The following is a 19,498-nucleotide window of genomic DNA, read 5'->3' on the forward strand; positions in this document are numbered from 1 at the left end:
TTCCATTTTCGATCTAGGGTTGCCAAGTCCCCCCACAGCCTCTGGACGCTCTAGCATTTTGGGAGGGGAAAACTCTATGGTACCTGTTGTACCATAGAGTTTTCCCTCCCAAATTGCTAGAGCGTCTGGGAAAACAATAGAGTTTCCCCAGAAATGCCTAGAGCAGCCAGCATGTGACATCGCCAGTGCGATGACATCACTCGTGGGTGATGTCGTCATGCCGGCAACATGGGGGAAGTTCCCCCTGCCAGCCCAGCGTGGGCCAGTGGGTTGAGAACCTCCCAGGCGGGAGAACCCCTGCCCGGACTAGGGGCTTGGCAGCCCTATTCCAATCCTATATCAATTGCTTACTGCCTTACAAGTATAACAGGGACTTCGTTGTATGTTGTATTCTCTACTGTTTTGTCTCTGAAGAAGGCACTTGTGGACTGAAACACATCAGGTCATATATGGTTCTTTTTGTGCATTTGTCACTTTCAGGGCTGGTGCAACTACCTGGCCAAAGGGTTGGGTGGTGGGCGACCCCTCCCCCAACATTTCCCATCAATCATAGTGTTTCTTCCCCGCCACTGCCATGCTTACCCTTGCCACCTCCCACCTCTCCGCTGCCCCAGTGAGATCACAAAAGTGTGTGCTTGCTAACTGTGTTTATTTTGGCTGCTTTGTGAGAGTGTGTGTGTGTTCACTTTCATTTAGTGGAAGTGTAGCTGCTGGGGGTTGAGGAAATTAAGACTTTATTCAGGGGAACTGCACTGCTGTATTTTTACTTATTCTAGGGAATGGGAAAGTCTCCTGGTTCCACCCCCAAAGTCTCCCAGCTCCACCCCCAAAGTCACGAGATATTTTCTGAGTTGGATCTGGCAACTCTGTTGTGGGAGCTTCATGTGTTGCCCGGTTTTTAGTTTGAAACATCCAAGGAAGCATAGTCTCCCCCTCCTATACCTGCCTACTCATCCCCCCCACCCAGTGCTCTTCTGGTACCTGCTGGCAGGGGGGCTTTTCTCACGCCTCCTCTCCTCCCCAGCCTGACTGTGGTGTAAGGGCTTTCTCTCCACTAGCTCCTCCTTTGGCTCTTCAGTCACCTCCTTGATCTGTGGAGGAGGCGGACGACTGACAGGCTCAGCTTCCTGCTCTCTTCTGGCAGGTGGGGCTGGATCTTGGGCTTTTTCTACTTTCACAGGAGACTTCGCCTTTTTGGTTTTTTTCTTATTCTTTTTCCCCATGAGACTTTTGGTGATGGTCTGCTTGCTCCCAGCTGGGCACTTAGGAGATGCAGTCTTAGCTGAGCACTTAGGAGACGGAGTCTGGGAGGGAAAGAATAGATCATGTGACAGTCAGCTTTAGAGGACTGCCAAGAAAGCAGATTTTAATCTCCACCTCGCTTGCCCTATTCTCCTAATCTGAGGCTAGTTAATCAGTGCCCTCAGCACAGCCCCTAAACCCAAGGCACACCTCCGTTCCCTATTTTTCCAGCTTGAGATTTGGGAAAGTGCTTTTAAAAATGGTTTCTCTCCCATATAGACTAGGGGTTTTTTTTAAACTGGATTTATATCCCGCCCTATACTCTGAATCTCAGAGTCTCAGAGCGGTCACAATCTCCTCTACCGTCCCCCCCCCCCCCCCGCAACAGACACCCTGTGAGGTAGGTGGGGCTGAGAGAGCCCTTATAGCAGCTGCCCTTTCAAGGATAACTCCTGTGGAAGCTATGGCTGACCCAAGGCCATTCCAGCAGCTGTTAAGTGGAGGAGTGGGGAATCAAACCCGGTTCCCCCAGGTAAGAGTCAGCGCACTTAACCACTACACCGAACTGGTTGCCGGATCCTACCTGTGTCCTGGCAGGGGATATTCCTCATGAGTGCATCATGCATGTGGCATGATGACATCATCCAGAAATGACATTAGCATGCTGGGCACATTGCCAGGGGGATGCTCTATCACTTAGGACCTCCATCTGGCAGAGACCAGCTCCCCTGGCTGTTTTGAAGGGTGGACTCTATGGCATTGTACCACGCTAAGGCCCCTCCCCTCGCCAAACCCCACCCTCTTCTGGATCCACCCCCAAAGTCTCCAAGTATTTTCCAACACAGACCTGGTAAGTTAACCCTGCTTTCATAAAATAGTTCAGTAACGATAGTAGATCTTTGCTCTGTTTGCAGACACAAGCCCCTCACTCCCTTCTTCCCAGTTCCTGTCCTTCACGTTCTTCTTCCCACTCATTCTGCAAGGTGGTCGTCCTTCACAGAAAACTCACTTTAAGTATTGGAACTGGAGTACTCCTGATGGGGTTGGACTTGATGGCCTTGTTCTTCTCCAAATTTGTCTCCGGGGGTGGCCACAATAACTGGATGATTCTGATCCAAGAATCAAAGAGGCGATCTCCTCTGTCCAATTCGGGGCAGAGCTGGAGATAGAAGGTGCGTCCGCTCACCAGTTTAAATCTCAGCTGCTGCTTTTCTGCATTGTGAATGGAGATCTTCACCAAGCGCAAAGGGAACAGCCTGCCAGGGCATGAGGTTGGGGTTCAGACACATGCACACACTTTTTGTTAGAAAAAGCCCAGCAGGAACTCATTTGCATATTAGGCCACACACCCTGACATCACCATTGTCACACATAGGGCTTTTGTAGAAAAAAGCCCAGCAGGGACTCATTTGCATATTAGGCTACACCCCTGACACCAAGCCAGCTGGAGCTGCGTTCCTGTGCGTTCCTGCTAAAAAACAAAAGCCTTGGACACGTGTGAGACTTTCAGCTGTCTAAGGTTGTTCTATGCTGTTGGATGGGCTCTTTTTTCCATTTTATACTTTCTGAGTTTATATTTATGTAAAATAGTATGTATATGTACATACATATATCCCATTTTTACACAGTTATGTATCTGATTGCTTAATAAAGGCAAACGTGTTATAACTACTGGATGGGCCCTGCTTAATGATTACAGATCTTAAACTGAATACAACCGCAACCCACAACTGCTGATGGATGGGATTTGAAGTGGTAACAGTTGTTTTTTTTTAAATCCCTTTTTCTATTACCAGTTTGAGTGAATCTGCTCGTCTTTAGTTCAGCATCATAGGAGGGTGATCATGAGAGCCAGTGGCTTGTCATTCTCATTTTAATCTTGTTCACCTCTATGAATAATAATAATAATAATAATAATAATAATAATAATAATAATAATAATAATAATAAATAAAAGAGCAATGTGAAATTTCAAGGGGAATCTGGTAGTCCTGCAGAATGGTGCTAGGATGCGAATCCCAGATTTTCTTCAGCAAGTTACACTGGAGGATTCCTCAAATGTTAAAGAGTCAGAATTGAACCTCAGAGCTTATGTTGTATGTATTTATACCCCATTTTTCTTCACAAGGGAGACCCAAAGTGGCTTACAACACTCCTCCATTTTCTCATAACAATGACCCCCTGACCCACTAGTTCAGGGTTGGGGAACCCTTTTTCTGCCAAGGGCCATATGGATATTTATAACATCATTCGTGGACCATAAAAAGTTATCTTTAGAAAGCAGTGCTCCGCTGAGAGACATTGATTCAGGCCAGAAAAATTAATGCAAATAATTGTTTTTCTATTTGAAGTTATGTGGGGAGAGCCTAATCTGGCACACACACACACACCCAGCACACTGCGCTAGGCAAATGCATAGGTCCAGGGCTTTTTTGTAGAAAAAGCCCAGCATGAACTCAGTAGCATATTAGACCACATCCCCTAATATTAGCATATTAGGCCACACCATCTGGGATAATCAAGTGCAAACTGAACTGTGACAATAACTTTTCCAGGCCCTGCAGCAATTCTGACCGGCGAGCCAGGACCCAGGGAGGCTGCCACACAGTACATCTGGGCCCTGTGATCCCTGCCTGGCCCTGGGGAGGCTGCTGCACAGTGCAGCTGGGCCCCACGATCCTCGCTGGCCAGCCAGGCCCCAAGGAGGCTGTCACATGGCTCGGTTCGGTCCAGCAATCCCCGAGGACCACATCAAGTGACCTCGAGGGCCGTATATGGCCCTCGGGACAGAGGTTCCCCACCCCTGAACTAGTTGAACTCTAAGGTTGTCCTTAGATGTTGATATAAACTACAGTGCATGGAAAACATGATACTCCTTAATTTCTTCAAGAGGATGGAACAACCCTCTGTCCTCTTTTTCAGCCACAGATTTGATGACCACCACTAAAACTTTAAAATGGTAACCCAGTAATGATTGTATCCAGGGGTCATTTTGTAGAAAAATAGGTGATGGAGCTCATTAGCATATGCCACCACCCCCACCAAAAGCAACCTGATGAAAGAAAGGAGAGCCCCAGGCGAGTGAGGTCTGCTTGGGCTGGCTAGAGATCCAGCCAGCCCAAGCAGGCTCAAGCAGGCCTCACTTGCCTGGGGCTCACCTGGGCTGCCCCCCCCCCAATTAAAAGGCCATCAAGCCACCCACCACCCAAGGGGTGGAGTGGGCTTCTCTAGGGATTAATGAGGGCTGCTGGGGGTGTGGCAAAGCCCCTGGTGGCTGGCTGGCTGCCCACTCTACTATTCCAGGGATTGTTATGCAGCTGCACCTACTATTCAACGGACAAGGTAGGTGGGGAGGAGGAGGGGGAACCCTCAGAAAGGTTCAGGAGCTGTGCTCCTGTGAGCTCCTGCTGAATCTGAGGCCTGGTGGTCTCATTCCAGGACTAAGACTGAGGAACTTCCCTTGAACCCTGCTTCCTTTGCTTCCTGTGGGGCACACCTTTGAGGGTGCTGTCTGAACATACTGTGGAACCAGGCTGAAAGACTTACCTGCTTAGCTCATATTTCACTTTGCGTCCAGGATGGAATTTCGTATCATGCGGCAGGGTCGGATCTTCAGACAAGTAAATGGGCCGTGCCACGAGCAGAACATCTGGGATCCGGAGGACAGGGCTTGTAAAGCTGATACCGACTGTCATAATTTGTTCCTCAGTGGTGACCTCTATTGGACCCCCTTGCTTGCTGATCTGAGGGGCAGGGCAGAGGAAATGCACAGTTTCAACATGGAGAAGGTCTAACCCATCCGGCATTCCTTATTGATCTCTCTTTCCCTCTCTCTCTGGGCCCAACTATTTTAAATAGTTTTTATAATTACAGACCTCAAACAGAGAGCATATAGAAAATATGAGAACAGTGGTGGCAAGTCTACACATAAGCATCTATAAAAGGTTTCCAGGTCATAAAAGTACGTCCACATGTAATTGTTTTCTATGTGCCATATGCAGGGGTCGTTTTGTAGAAAAATAGGTGGTGGAGCTCATTAACGTAACTCATTAGCATATGCCATTCCCCCCTCAGCCAAAAACAACCTGATGCAAGAAAGGAGGGCCCTGGGCGAGCGAGACCTGCTTGGGCTGGCTAGAGATCTAGCCAGCCTGTGCAGGCATTACTCTCCTGGGGCTCTTCCGGGCTGCACCCCCCCATCAAAAGGTCAGCAAGCCACCTGCCGCCCAAAATTACATAAGAAGTGGAGAAAGCATGGTGCGGGCTTCTCCAGGGATTAATGAGGGCTGCTGGGAGTGTGGCAAAGCCTCTGGTGGCTGGCTGCCCACTCCAGGGATTACACTCGACTCCAGGGATTGTTATGCAGCTGCACCTACAATTCAATGAACAAAGGAGGTCGGGAGGAAGAGAGGGAACCCTCAGAAAGGTTCAGGAGCTGTGCTCCTGTGAGCTCCTGCTGAATCTGAGGCCTGTCCATATGTTCAAATGCTGATAGGGCTTTAAGGTGCACAGTCCAGTGAATTATGGGAGGTGGCCATTTATCTCTCCAGTGTTGTAATATAAGCCTTTTAGCAACAGTAAGGGAACGGAGGGTCCATTTTGGTTGATCCTCAGTTACCTCCAGAAGACAGGCAAATAGTTTAAAAATATATATGCATCCTCAAAGGTCAATGCATATTCTAATGCAAAATTGATAAGAGGAATTAATTCTATCCAGGGTTTTTTTTGTAGAAAAACTCCAGCAGGAACTCATTTGCCATAGGCCACACCCCCTAACATCACCATTGTTTCATATAGGGCTTTTTTTAATAGAAAAGGCACAGTGGAAACTCATTTGCATGTTAGGCCATACCCCCTTATGCCAAGCCAACCGAAATTGCGTTCCTGCTTTAAAAAAAAAAAGCCCTGCTTCTGTCCCAAAAGAGCAAATAACTGGACATGCCCAAAATGTGAATCACACCACCAGCAATAAGACAATTCCTTCCTAGAGAGGGGTTATGATGTCTAAATTAGGGTTGCCAGGTGTGGGGCTCCTGGGTCCATTCTGGGATCTTCTGCCACATGTGAACCCAGAAGTGATGTCTTTGGGGGAGGGTGGGAGGGTTAGGGTTAGCATATGCCTACTGCGTGGGCAAAACTCAATGGTTTTTTGCCTTCAAAACCATAGAGAGTCCAAAAACTAGAGCATCACTCCCTGACATTGGCAACATGATGACATCACTTCTGTGTGACATCATTGCATGGGGGGTATCACATGGTGATGTCCATGTATGGGGGTGGGGATTCCAGCGGTGGTTTGAAGCCCTTAAAAGCCAGGAAAATGGCTCTGGGACCTAGGGGCTGGGAACCCTATGTCAAATATAGTCTAAAAATTATTTTTGCGAAATAAGTCAAGAGTTATAAAGGGACAAAATGTACAGCCACATCCCGTTGCTTTGGCTGCCTGCTCTCCTTGCCTCCACCACAGGGGCTCCCTGCCCCCCATCCAAGAAAGGAAGGAGCAAGCTTCCAGCAGGATCCCTGTGCTGTTGGCTGGCAGGGAGTATGAGTGCTTGCACACACACTCAATAATGCACTTTTGATCCACTTTGAAACTGGATTTTACCATGAAATGGCAAAATCCACTTGCAAACCATCACTGAAACGGATTGAATCTGCATTATTTAGCATGTGTGAAAGCACCCTGTGTGTGTGTTGCTCTCAGTGCTGGTTGACACCACTCCGCCTGCAGTTGCTGGTCTCTTCATAAACAGCATCCTGTGTGGTTTAGCTCTTAGGTCACTTGTTTGTTGCCTTATTAATTTTCAGACTGTAGAATCTTCAACGTAAAAGCACCCAAAATCTTCTTGTGATCCCCAGGCCAAAAGACGCTTGGCTGGCTACCACCAGAACTGGAGCTTTTTTGGTAGCAGTCCCTGCCCTCTGGAATGCCCTCCCCAAAAACATCAGGGCCCTGCGGGACTCGCCGCTGTTCCGCAGGGCCTGCAAAATAAAACTCTTTAAATTAGCTTTTAACAACTAACGGGGAAGCGACCACTATACCACAGCACTGATATCCAAACCTATCCCAGTATACATCTAAAGCGCTAAACAATATTTAACATTATCGTACGCAGCGCCAAATGCAAACTAGTAATATTGACGCCATCTTGGATTTTAGGCCTGAAACTGCAAATGTATTCTATGTGTACAATGAATTCTAATGATTTTACTGTGTTTTATTTTAACATTATGTATTTTAACTGTTGTTAGCTGCCCCTGACCCAGAGAGGGGAGGGCGGGATATAAATATAATAAATGAATAAATAAATGTTGGAAACTGCTCAAGGGATTGCAGGAGAGGTTTCTTGGGGGTCACGGTGAGTGGCAGGTAACCCTAGCCAATTCCTGCAGCAAACTGGCAAAACCAACTTTGCCAGGGTGTGCCTCTGGAGAGAAAAGGTACATTTAGACTGAATGCAATGAGAATGCATTCCAATCACTTCTGCTGTTGCTTAAAATGTTACTTCTTCTTAACCCACAAGTTGCTGTCATTCCTCTCCCTGCTTATTTGAAACAGCCTGTTCTGAATCAATTTGGCCAGGTTTAAGTTGTTTGCTTCCTTTCACAAGCAGTTACCAGAATGGTGTTTTTTTGAATGATTTCTAGTTGACATTCTCATGATGTCATCCTAGGCTTCCCAATCCCCAGGTCCCAGCGGGGGATATCCTGGTTTTACAGGCTTCCCCCCTCCCCCAGCCAGCTGGCCAGCGGGGGAAGCTCCACCCCCACAGCCATTATGCACCTCCAGAAACGATTCCCATAGGGAATTATGGGGAATTGATCCGCGGGTGTCAGGGGCTCTGGGGGGGCTGTTTTTTGAGGTAGAGCTGCCAAATTTTCTGTATAGCATCTAGTGCCTCTCCCCAAAATACCTCCCAAGTTTCAAAAGGATTGGACCAGGGGGTCCAATTCTATGAGCCCCAAAAGAAGGTGCCCCTATCCTTCATTATTTTCTATGGAAGGAAGGCATTCTAAAAGGTGTGCTGTCTCTTTAAATGTGATGGCCAGAACTCCCTTGGAGTTCAATGATGCTTGTCACACCCTTGCTCCTGGCTCCGCCCCCAATGTCTCCTGGCTCCACCCCAAAGTCTCCTGGCTCCACCCCCAAAGTCCCCAGATATTTCTTGAATTGGACTTGGCAACCCTATGTCATCCTGGGCACATCATACATGAGTAACCTAGATGTTGTTTCATGAGCAACAGACAAGTGGGTCAGGATCAGCATGGGAGGTGTGTGTGTGTGTGTGTGGGGGGGGTTACAATGCAGTTTCCCCTCCTCCGCCCCTGCCTAAAGCACTGCTCTTCTGTTCTGTTCACATGCTGGAGACAAAAGAAAATGTGATGCGCGCACACACACACACTGGAATAATCTCCCTCAATTTAATTAACTCTGATCAGTACACAACACACTAAAGAAGATTTGCATAAAGTATAAAACAACATAATCATATAACTCAGGATTGCTGCATCCCAGGTGCCAAAATCCAGACGGCGTAACACGCGTATTATGCAAATCATTAATTATGAAAAATCAAGCACATTAGTTATGCATTTCTTTTTTGGTCCAGACTCGGCAAGTACCTCAACAAGTGGGGAAGGAATAACGTCCTCATTTTCTTAACCAACTGTTTGTTCATGCTAAGAAGCCTCCTGCATGTCTTTTTTTCTCTGTGAACGTGAGACAACGATGGAGAACAATGTGGCAGGCGGCTCTGTCCTCCTGTGTTTGATGTTTCACCTGCACGTTGCTTGAGAAGCAAATATAGGCTGGGATCCAAAGATGCGGAAATGAAAATGTAAAGCGACTCAGCACAGTTCTGCTTGCACCATTACAGTGCTCAGAAATCGGTTGCGTAAGATCTTTTGCTGGGTAGGAGAATTGCTAGTGGGGATGAAATAACCTAGACTTGGCTCAAGGAGCTACCACCTGGTCTTTTCCTTCCATTTCCTCTTGTGCAAGAGATCTGGAGCAAGTAGAGATTTTGTGCTGGCTCAGGTCCATAATAAGGAGATACCAAGTAGAAGGGAGAGGTCGCCCTTGGCAGACATGTTTTAGAGAAAAGGTATCCCCTTTAGCTGGAGGAGGGGAATGTTAGGCTTGGTTTAGGGTTGCCAAGTCCAATTTAAGAAATATCTGGGGACTCTGGGGGTGGAGCCAGGAGACTTTGGGGGTGGAGCCAGGATACTTTGGGGGTGGAGCCAGGAGACATTAGGGGTGGAGCCAAGATCAAGACTGTGACAAGCATAATTGAACTCCAAAGGGAGTTCTGGCCATCACATTTAAAGGGACAGCACACCTTTTCAATGCCTTCCTTCCATAGGAACTGATGAAGGATAGGGGCACCTTCTTTTGGGGCTCATAGAATTTAACCCCCTAGTCCAATCTTTTTGAAACTTGGAAAGTATTTTGGGGAGAGGCACTAGATGCTATACTGAAAATTTGGTGCCTCTACCCCAAAAGACAGCCCCCCCCCCCAGAACCCCAGATACCCGCGGATCAATTCTCCATGATTTTCTATGGGAATAAATCTCCATAGGGAATAATAAGAGTTCCCAGCAGACATTTCCCTCCCCTCACCCCGCTTTCTGACGACCCTGAAGCGGGGGGAGGGTCTCCAAACCGGGGGATCCCCTGCCCCCACCTGGGGATTGGCAACCCTAGCTTGGTTACAAGGGAAATGGCGTCACTTCTCAAGCTGATTCCACATGGAGGTTTTTCTCTGCTTTTGACTTCCAAACTACAGCCCTTGTTTTGGTGCATTCATGTAGGGTTGCCAGGTCTGTGTTGGAAATACCTGAGGACTTTGGGGGGTGGATCTGGGAGAGGGTGGGGTTTGGGGAGGGGAGGTGCCTCAGCATGGTACAATGCCATTGAGTCCACCCTTCAAAGCAGCCATTTTCTCCAGAGGAGCTGATCTCTGCTCAGTTGTAAAAGTGGTAGATCTTCAGGCCCCACCTAGAGGCTGGCAACCCTATTTAATGTCAAGGCCTATGCATTCTTTCCCAAGTATGCCCTTTCTCAAACCTGCTTGACTTCAGTGGGCTTGGAGAGACTGCAGTCCAATCTGTATATATTAGAAATGCAACCTGCATATTTTTGAACAGTGTGTACAACTTGCAGCAAGCTGATTTGATCCCAAGAAATGGTTCATTTCTTGAGTCATAGAATCATAGAGCTGGAAGGGACCTCCAGGGTCATCTAGTCCAACCCCCTGCACAATGCAGGAAACTCACAAACACTTCCCCCTAAATTCACAGGATCTTCATTGCCATCAGATGGCCAAGGAAGGAGAGCCCACCACCTCCCAAGAAAGCCTGTTCCACTGAGGAATTGCTCCAACGGTCAGGAGGTGCTTCCTAATGTTGAGCCGGAAACTCTTGTGATTTAATTTCAACCCATTGGTTCTGGTCCTACCTTCCAGGGCCACAGAAAACAATTCCACACCATCCTCTAAATGACAGTCCTTCAAGTACTTGAAGATGAAGTCCTCAGGGCTCTTCAGCCTTCACTGTTTCTGCTGTACTCAGCTGCTTACCTGAACAAAATCACTTTCCAACATAGGGGAATATTTGAATAACCCATATTCCCCCTTCCACAGCTGGCGTTGAAGCGGCCCAATTCTTGTGTTACAGAAGTCTTTCCTGGCTCCCATGTCTCGAAAAGACATCTTGGAATTGTCAACAGAGCTGGGATAGGGAGAAGTTAATAAAAGCAGATGTATTCAGAAATTTGGCCCAAATTCTGGCTTTTGATATAATACTTCTACATATGAAGTTTTATGGATCCATTGACAACTCTTTAACCTTAAAAACTATGCGTAGGAGGTTAATTCTCAGACTCCTGAATACTTCAAGATAAGCAGGCAGGGAGATAGGATTGCCAGGTCCCGTTGCTGTTGCGGCAGAGGATTAGGGAGAATTCGGAGGGTGGGCAGTGATGCAATGATGTCACCCAGAAGTGATGTCATCACATTGGTGATGTTGCACACAATGCTCTGGTTTTGGGGAAAAACACTCTGAGGAGTTTTTGCCTTCAAAACCATAGTTTGCCCAAAAACCAGAGTGTAACTGCGTGATGTCCTTGGCACAATGATGTCACTTGGGAGAAGGGGTGGAATTCCAGCAGGAGCTCATTTGCATATTAGGCCACGCACCCCTGATGTAACCAGTCCTCCAAGAGTTTACAAAAAAGAGCCTTGTAAACTCTTGGAGAATTGGCTACATTAGGGATGTGTGGTCTAATATGCAAAGGAGTTCCTGCTAGAATTCCACCCCTGCTTGGAAGTGAGATCATCATGCTGCTGACATCACACAGCAACACTAGTTTTTTGGGGAAAATGTACCATAGAGTTTTGCCCCCAAACCACAATGATGTTGGCAGCATGATGGTGTCACTTTCGGGTGACATCATTGCACCAGGGACATCATGCAGCAATCCTCTGGTTTTGGGGCAAATGTCCAGGTGATGTCATTGCACCACATTTGGGGGCATTTGCAGGCAGGGAGGAGCCCACAAAAGTGGGGGAAACCCCATCTAGTCCAGGGGACTGACAACTGTAGGGGTGGGCACGATGGAGGTCATCTTACTCAGAACTTTTGAGAGCATGCAGCTGTCCTGGATTTTATGGCCATGGGCACATAAGCGATATTGGCTATATCTAGAGTTGCTGACTTTTCACTTGGGAACTTTCAGGAGATTTGGGGGTAGTGCAGAATTTTGAAAGGGAAGGGAACTCTGTGGGTTTGTGCTGTCTTTCTGGAGCTTCTGTTTCTCTTAGCCTCTCTGGCATGCCTGACAGACAGCCCAACCACCAAAACTGCCATTTGCTCCATAGGAGCTGATCTTTGTAATCTTCCCCAAGGAGATGCTATTTGCCCCATGGGTAGAACTAGCTTGTGCTAGTGGATTACTTGTAAATTACTTTGAGCCAGATAGTTACTCCCTGGGATTATTTCAGGACAGCAAGATGGTGCAGGGAGAAAGCTTTAACCATTCTCTCTCCCCGCACTAGGGATGAGGACTTCAGCACTTCCTTCATTTGTATAGGGACTTTTACCGTTGAGGCACCCCAAAAATAGTACATGTTATTAATATTTTTGCTCATTTGCTCATAATATTTTTGCTCATTTTTGCTCTCCAGTCTTAAATGTCATTGCCCCTGCCTACCAGGGGGCAATGTTATTTAAATTGAAGAGAAGGCTCACCAGGATGGGTATTTGGCCCAGTATTTTCAGTGCCCAGTCTCAGACACAGAACATGTAAAGCATTCCTGAAGAAGACAGTGCCTCTGAGGAGGTACAGAGTGTCTTTTGCTGGCCACTGATTAATCACAACCAGATTCCAGATGCCTGGTACTAGGGGGAAGGTTATCCAGGTCTGTGAATGCAGCTTCTAGGCAGAATTTGAGCCCTGGAATCTCTTCCATTTAAATTGTTAATGCCCTGTGTCACTCACCTGTGGGTCTTAGATTGACCCATGCGCTCTCTGACTGATGTGGCCCGTCCTGTCAGGCTCCTGCTCCTCAGAACCCACCTCCTCTGTTGCCACATCAGAAGCTGTTTTATGACATCATTATTGGTTTTTAAGCCTACTTGTGGTGCAGCCATTTTGCAGGTTGTTAAATTGGGGTGGGTGGATAGGAGGAATCACGCCTTTCCCCAAACAAAACAGGGATTTGGACTCAGCACACCTTTCTAAGCTCCTGTCTGGTGAGGTGTAGTGACAAAATCCAATGAGCAAACCACAACGCAGGGATTTCACTGATGCATTGCTGCCCAAACTCTCTCCCCCGCCTTGCTTCTGGCCTCCTTATCTCCCAGCGGTCCCATAGCATTGGAAGAGTGGGACAAGATGGTGTATGACAGAAACTATCTAGATCATGGGCTTCAAGGCAGAGGTTTTGTACATGATGTGTGTTAGACTTCCCATGGACCATTTTGGTATGGGGTAAAGAAGAGAGTCATTCATCCCCTTTTGGCATCTTGTTGTCTTTTGGTTTCGGTTCCCTGTCCTTGAAATGGCCTAGAAGTGCCGTGTTTCATAGGGTTTGAGATGAAGGGCCCACCATTTCTGCTATTGAAACCTTTCTGTTAGTGAAAAAGGAAGGAGGTCCTCTTACTTCAGCCCGAAAAGCTCTGATGGAGATCATGGGATCTGCATAAACATAAGACATGTGGGACAGAGGAGGCAGTGAGGAGGCACCTGACTCTGACTGTGGTTGTGGGTTTTACTCTAGTTCCTAAAAAAGATCATAGCCTGTGGCCAGTGTTCCCTCTAAGCTGAGTTAGCGTGAGCTAGTTCACAGATTTTTAGCCTCCAGCTCACACAGTTTTGTCTTAGCTCAGAAACAGTGGCCCCAGCACAAACTAATTTATGTAGTAGCTCACAAAGTAGAATGCTTGCTCACAAGACTCCACAGCTTAGAGGGAACATTGCCTGTGGCCGTTCCTGGACCTTAGAGATTTCAGCTTCCCACAACCCCTCCCCCCCACAATTGTTAAAAAGTTCAGGATGTTTATTAGACAGTTAGACTTGCAGGATGCCTATTTCCATGTGTCCATCCATCCAAGCTATTGCAAATACTTGCAATTCAAATAAAAAGAGTCTTCTTACTAGTATGTTCCAAGAATGTTCATAAAATACATGGCAGTATTAGTGGCAGAGTTAAGATCATTGGGTTGATCTATCTATCCCTACTTGGTTAATCAGTGGCCCCTGCATGCAATTTGCTGCAACACGTGTAAATTTAATACTGAACACATATGAAGGTTGGGCTCGGTTATTAATCTAAAAAAAAATGTCAACTTGTGCCCTCTCAACACATCCAGTACATGCATGAACATATGAACATATGAAGCTGCCTTATACTGAATCAGACCCTTGGTCCATCAAAGTCAGTATTGTCTTCTCAGACTGCCAGTGGCTCTCCAGGGTCTCAAGCTGAGGTTTTTCGCACCTATTTGCCTGGACCCTTTTTAGTTGGAGATGCCAGGGATTGAACCTGGGACCTTCTGCTTCCCAAGCAGATGCTCTACCACTGAGCCACTGTCCCTGCATGCCAGACTTGACTCTGTAGTGGCATGGGCATTTCTTTCGCCTGATCGGGCCGCACACATAAAGCATTCTGTCCACTGTAGCCACCATTTCACGCGCCCTTTTGAGGATGTGTTCCTTACAAAACTGGTCTGGGCAGCAGTTTGATCCTTCAATTTGCCCTCAGAACCTGAGATTTGCTGCACCACAATATATAGATTGACAGCTTGCTTGGTGGTCACAATGATAACTTCGTTAAGGTTATAGGGTTACCAATTCCCAGTGGGGGGCAGGGAATCCCCCAGTTCGGAGGCCCCCCCCCTCACTTCAGGGTTATCAGAAAGTGGGAGGGGGGAATGTCTGCTGGGCATTCCATTATACCCTATGGAGACCGGTTCCCATAGAGTATAATGGAGAATTGACCCATGGGTATCTGGGGCTCAGGGGCGGGGGGCGAACTGTTTTTTGAGGTAGGAGCACCAAATTTTCAGCATAGCATCTGATGCCTTTCCTCAAAGCATCCCTCCCAAGTTTCAAAAAGATTGGACCAGGGAGCAGTGTTCCCTCTAGGCTGAGTTAGTGCGAGCTAGCTCACAATTTTTTAGCTTCTGGCTCACACATTTTTGTCTCAGTTCAGGAAAAATGGTCCCAAAACACAGTAATTTATGCAGTAGCTCACAACTTTAATGCCAGTAGCTCACAATTTTAATGCCATAGAACAAAGCAGTAGACGAGTGCACCTTTAAGACCAACTATGTTTTATTCAGAGTGTAAGCTTTCGTATGCGCTTAAGCATAAGATGAAGTCTGCTTAAGAGCATACGAAAGCTTACATTTTGAATAAAACTTAGTTGGTCTTAAAGGTGCATTTGTCTACTGCTTTGTTCTATTGCTTCAGTCCAACTCGGCTGCCTACTGGGATCTAATTTTAATGCCAGTAACTCATGAAGTAGAATTTTTGCTCACAAGACTCCACAGCTTAGAAGGAACATTGCCAGGGGTCAAATTCTATGAGCCCCCAAAGAAGGTGCTCCTATCCTTCATTATTTCCAAATGGAGGGAAGGCATTTAAAAGGCGTGCAGTCCTTTTAAATGTGATGGCCAGAACTCCCTTTGGAGTTCAATCTTGCTTGTCACACCCTTGCTCCTAGTTCCACCCCTAAAGTCTCCTGGCTCTACCCCCAAAGTCCCCAGATACTTTTTGAGTCAGACCTTGCAACCCTATAAGGTTATCACAGTGATAGCCTTGTTCCATTCAGGCAGCTCTCTCTAGTTTTGGAAGATGTTTCTCAAGGGTTTATTTCACCTAATATCTCCCAGGGGCCCATATAGTCCCCCAATTGTCTCTATCTGTAGTTCTTAAGTTGACAGCTTTTGAGCCTTTAGCATCTGTCTCAATTATCTATTACGGGGGTGTCAAACATGCGGCCTGGGGGCCGAATCAGACCCCCCCCCCCGGAGGGCTCCTATCAGGCCACCGCGCAACTGTCTCTTGTCTGTTTCCTTCTGCCTCTCTCTTGCTTCCTTCTGCATCACAGCTTGCTTTGCAAGGCTTGCTCAATAGCACAGGAGCTACAGAACAAAAACTGTATTTTCTCCATTGGCTGAGGCTCCTCCCTTGGGGAGGAAGGGGGAGGGACGGGAGAGCTTGCTTTGCCAGGCACAGCAGAGCTATTGAGCCAAGTCTCTCTTCCTTCTATTGGCTGAGGCTCCTTCCCCTTCTGGTCCGCTGGGAAAGGAAGGAAAGAGCCAGAGCTTCCTTTGCCTAGTTCCCTGGGCCCTATGGGAGAAATACAAAGAAAGGACTTTTAAGACCGAGTGCTAATATTTTAAGGTTTTTAAAAAATCTTTGTGTTTGTCTGTGTCCTTTAAAAAGTTTATATCTCTGCTTTTGTTGTTCAGTCACACAGTCGAGTCTGACTCTTTGCCTAATCATAAATAGGTACACACGGCCCAGCCCAACCTGACATGGCTCGGACTGGCATGGTCTCGTTTATGTCAGATTTGGCCCTCATAACCAAAGAGTTTGATCTATTATGTCCATGAAGGTGCCCTTTTTGTTGGCTCTTACATCAACCAGGAGGGTGGGGGAGCTAGTGGTCTTTCAGGCTGGCCCTCCCTGAAGTTTTATCCAGAAAAAAGAAGTTCTATGCCCCAGTGTACAGTTTCTACCAAAGGTAGTTTAAAAAATCAATTGACGCCGGATATTATACTCTTCTCCCCCCCCCCGCCACTCTCATTTAGTGCAGGAAGTACTCTGCACTCTCTAGCTATTAAAAGAGCTTTATTGTTTTATTTACAAAGAACAAAATTTTTTCATAAAGTTCCACACTTTTGTTTTTTTGTAATTTGGGATCATCCAAAGGGAAACAAGCCTCCTCCTAAACCTTGTTGAGGAAGATAGTTTTTGCCATCAAATTATGCTATCAACAGATGGAACTACCATGTCTGCTTAATATCTGAGCACATTAGACAAGAGCTCAGACTGCACTGGCAGCTTTTGCTCAAGGGGCTCCATTATCTGCTGAGCTGCAATGTGGTAATCTTCAGACACTTTTGTGAAGCATTATTCTGTGGACATCTAGGCAACGAGGGAGACATCATTTGGCAAAGCAGTCCTGTGTTCTCTGTTTCAGTGCAAGTTCACTCCACCTCCATGGTGAGTAACTTATTAGTCTCCCGATGCGGAACTGCATAGAAGACTGAAGACAGAACCAGCGATACACTTATCTGTAACTATTGTTCATTGGGTGAGATCACACAAGAGATTTGGCCTGACCTAGCTACGCCTCCCTTCTGGATTTAATGTGTGTGAACAAACATGTACATCTGCCCCCTGAATCCTGCTTCTACTTAGCTCTCTTAGGATTAAATAGCTACTGGGAACTTCCTAGTAGCAAATCTCTAAAGCACACGCAGGGTGCTTTAGAGTGTGTCTGAATGGCCAGAGCATGCAATGCAGCCCCCTGCATGTGCAGGAGCAGTCTGAATGCTCCTCTTGCATGTCCGCAACCTGTGCTTCTCCCGGCAGCAGAGCAAGGGCTGTGTGATTGTGGCAGCATGCAGCATGCATCAGCATGCAGCATGCATCAAAGAGCGCCTGCTTTTTCAAAGCTGGGATACTGCTGCACCACATTCCCCGTATGATCCCGCCCACTGAGTTGTCTTTTGTGCAGGCGCACATCTCTCCCTCCTTTCCCCACTGTGAACTCTCTATATTTCTATAGCTAGTCATTTTTTTTCTAGTGAAGCCTTGTGGCAGCTTGGGTGTCAATAGAGGGAAGAGGAGCAACTCAGAGCATGTGACCATTTCAGCAGGAAAATGTTATCAGGCATGTTCTGAAGAGGAAGGGCTCCCCTTCGGTATTAAAAGTCTAGAAAGAGCTGGAAGAATCTCCTGAGTGGCTGGCCTATGCATGTGCAGTCCCAGTGTGTGCCTGCATAGACGACAACTTGATGAACATCAGTTACAGGTGAACGTAGCTCTGTTTATCTGGTTGATGTGGTCTTAATTTTAATCAGAAAGTTGATTTGAAATAGCCTAGGGGAGCACTGTTTTGCTGTCTTGTGGAAACATATTGGTACTTTTTTTTTTGGAAAGGGAGAAAAATTTCAGTCTCCATGATTTTATCTACTTCCCCTACGTGCTCCCCAATCATCACCTCTCTACACGAAGCATTCCTAAACATTTTGGCTTTTCCGCTTATGGAAATGGTTCAGACTCCTTGATCATTTCACAGATGTAGCTAGGTCGATGTGTATACAGTGTTGTTGATGCAGCTGCACCACTGAGCTTGTTGCCTGCACTAATTAGCAAGAGCTGCAGGGTTTCTGTCTAGTCCCCTTTAGCCACACAAATGTATGGGAGGAGGAAAACCTCAAAAGATATTTCAGAACAAATCTATATAAATTTTTCCCAGCAGGCATAAAAGCAGCTCAGTGGCAGCTTTTTCTGGTGAGAAACTGGAGGGAGAAACAGAAAACAGCCTGCGGATTGCTTTATGAAGGAAGAGAATGGGTGTAGGGAGAGAAGGAAGCTTTTTCTAAAAAAATGTATTTGTCTAGAAGCCATATGCTGCTATTGGCAGAGCTGTTATGACATCACAGATTGCTTTTCAGGAAAAAAAAATTGGCACATATAATTTGGGTTGGGGGGAGACATTAAAATTCCGTACAAATGTTTGGGGTAGGATTTTGGATGAGCTAAATCAAGGCCTGACAAAGGAGTGCTAGTGGGTCTCTCGCCTGGAACTCAGTCCAGCCCCAAGAAGGGTGCCTGATTATTTAATATTTTTATTTTGGTGGCCTCAGTGGGAAACTGGAGGAAGGGAGGGGGCTTTTGGCTGGAATTGAGCTGGAGAACCAATCAGAGTCTAGAGATTAATTTCCGAAAAGGCTTAAGAGGCCTTACTTTTGAAGCCCTTTTCCCATTGCTAAAAATCAAGTCTGAACCATGTGATAGTATGTTTTAGACATGTGATAGTATTATTTTTTTTATGCTTGGCTTGTTTTTTAACAACTGTGTGTTGTTTTTATGGCTTGTTTTAATGGTTTTAAATAGTTGTTTTCTACTGCTTTTATTGTAATTCACCATAACATATACATTTTCCAAATAAGTAAATAAACATTATAATAATGCTTCTGAGGGTGTTCAAAGTGTTATCTCATTGTCACTGGATAACCATAGCCAGCTTTATGTGTCTGAGACTGTCCTACATCAGAGAGAAAGCACTGACCTCCTGCCCTCCAACCTTTATACAACAGGAAATAAAAAAATGCCTAATGCCTTAAGCCCTACACTAGTCACATTCCTTTCCATTGTTAGAAGCCATGGTCCCCCAAGAGTCTACACATACATTCAGGAGGTTGCTAGTGGCACTGTGGCAGTGACAACCAGAAGTCTAATTCTGGTGACACAATTTTTGCAGCACAGGGAGTATCTCTTTCCAAGTGGTAATCAGGTTGCTTTTAATGCTCCGATGCAGCATTCAGTGACGTGCACTGAAGTGGCAGGGGTTGCCCAAAGTTCCTAAGGACAGGGCCTTCTCAGCAGTGGCACCAGACAGGCACTGTCTTTCCCTTCTGCAGCTAATATCAACTCTGGGAAATGATATATATCAGGTACATCAGGCAGGGCAAAGATAATCTGCTCCTCAGGCAACAAGGCTCCCAAGCTAAATGT

The 19,498-nt window shown here is 46.5% G+C and overlaps 2 protein-coding genes across 2 annotated transcripts in view; one reads left to right on the top strand and one right to left on the bottom strand.

Annotated features, from left to right (window-relative positions):
- ASIC2 (acid sensing ion channel subunit 2) overlaps positions 1 to 19,498 on the top strand; it is a 786,273-nt gene that overhangs the window by 178,443 nt on the left and 588,332 nt on the right. The window lies entirely within an intron of this gene.
- Positions 951 to 12,762, bottom strand: LOC132584557 (Golgi-associated RAB2 interactor protein 6-like). The gene is made up of 5 exons (XM_060256462.1): positions 12,740 to 12,762; positions 10,821 to 10,971; positions 4,789 to 4,985; positions 2,252 to 2,498; positions 951 to 1,304 (listed from the first exon to the last, which is right to left on the bottom strand). The coding sequence occupies exons 1-5, from the start codon at positions 12,760 to 12,762 to the stop codon at positions 951 to 953; spliced, it is 972 nt and encodes a 323-aa protein (XP_060112445.1).

Source organism: Heteronotia binoei, chromosome 15, assembly GCF_032191835.1.
Source record: "Heteronotia binoei isolate CCM8104 ecotype False Entrance Well chromosome 15, APGP_CSIRO_Hbin_v1, whole genome shotgun sequence".
NCBI classification, from domain to species: Eukaryota; Metazoa; Chordata; class Lepidosauria; order Squamata; family Gekkonidae; genus Heteronotia; species Heteronotia binoei.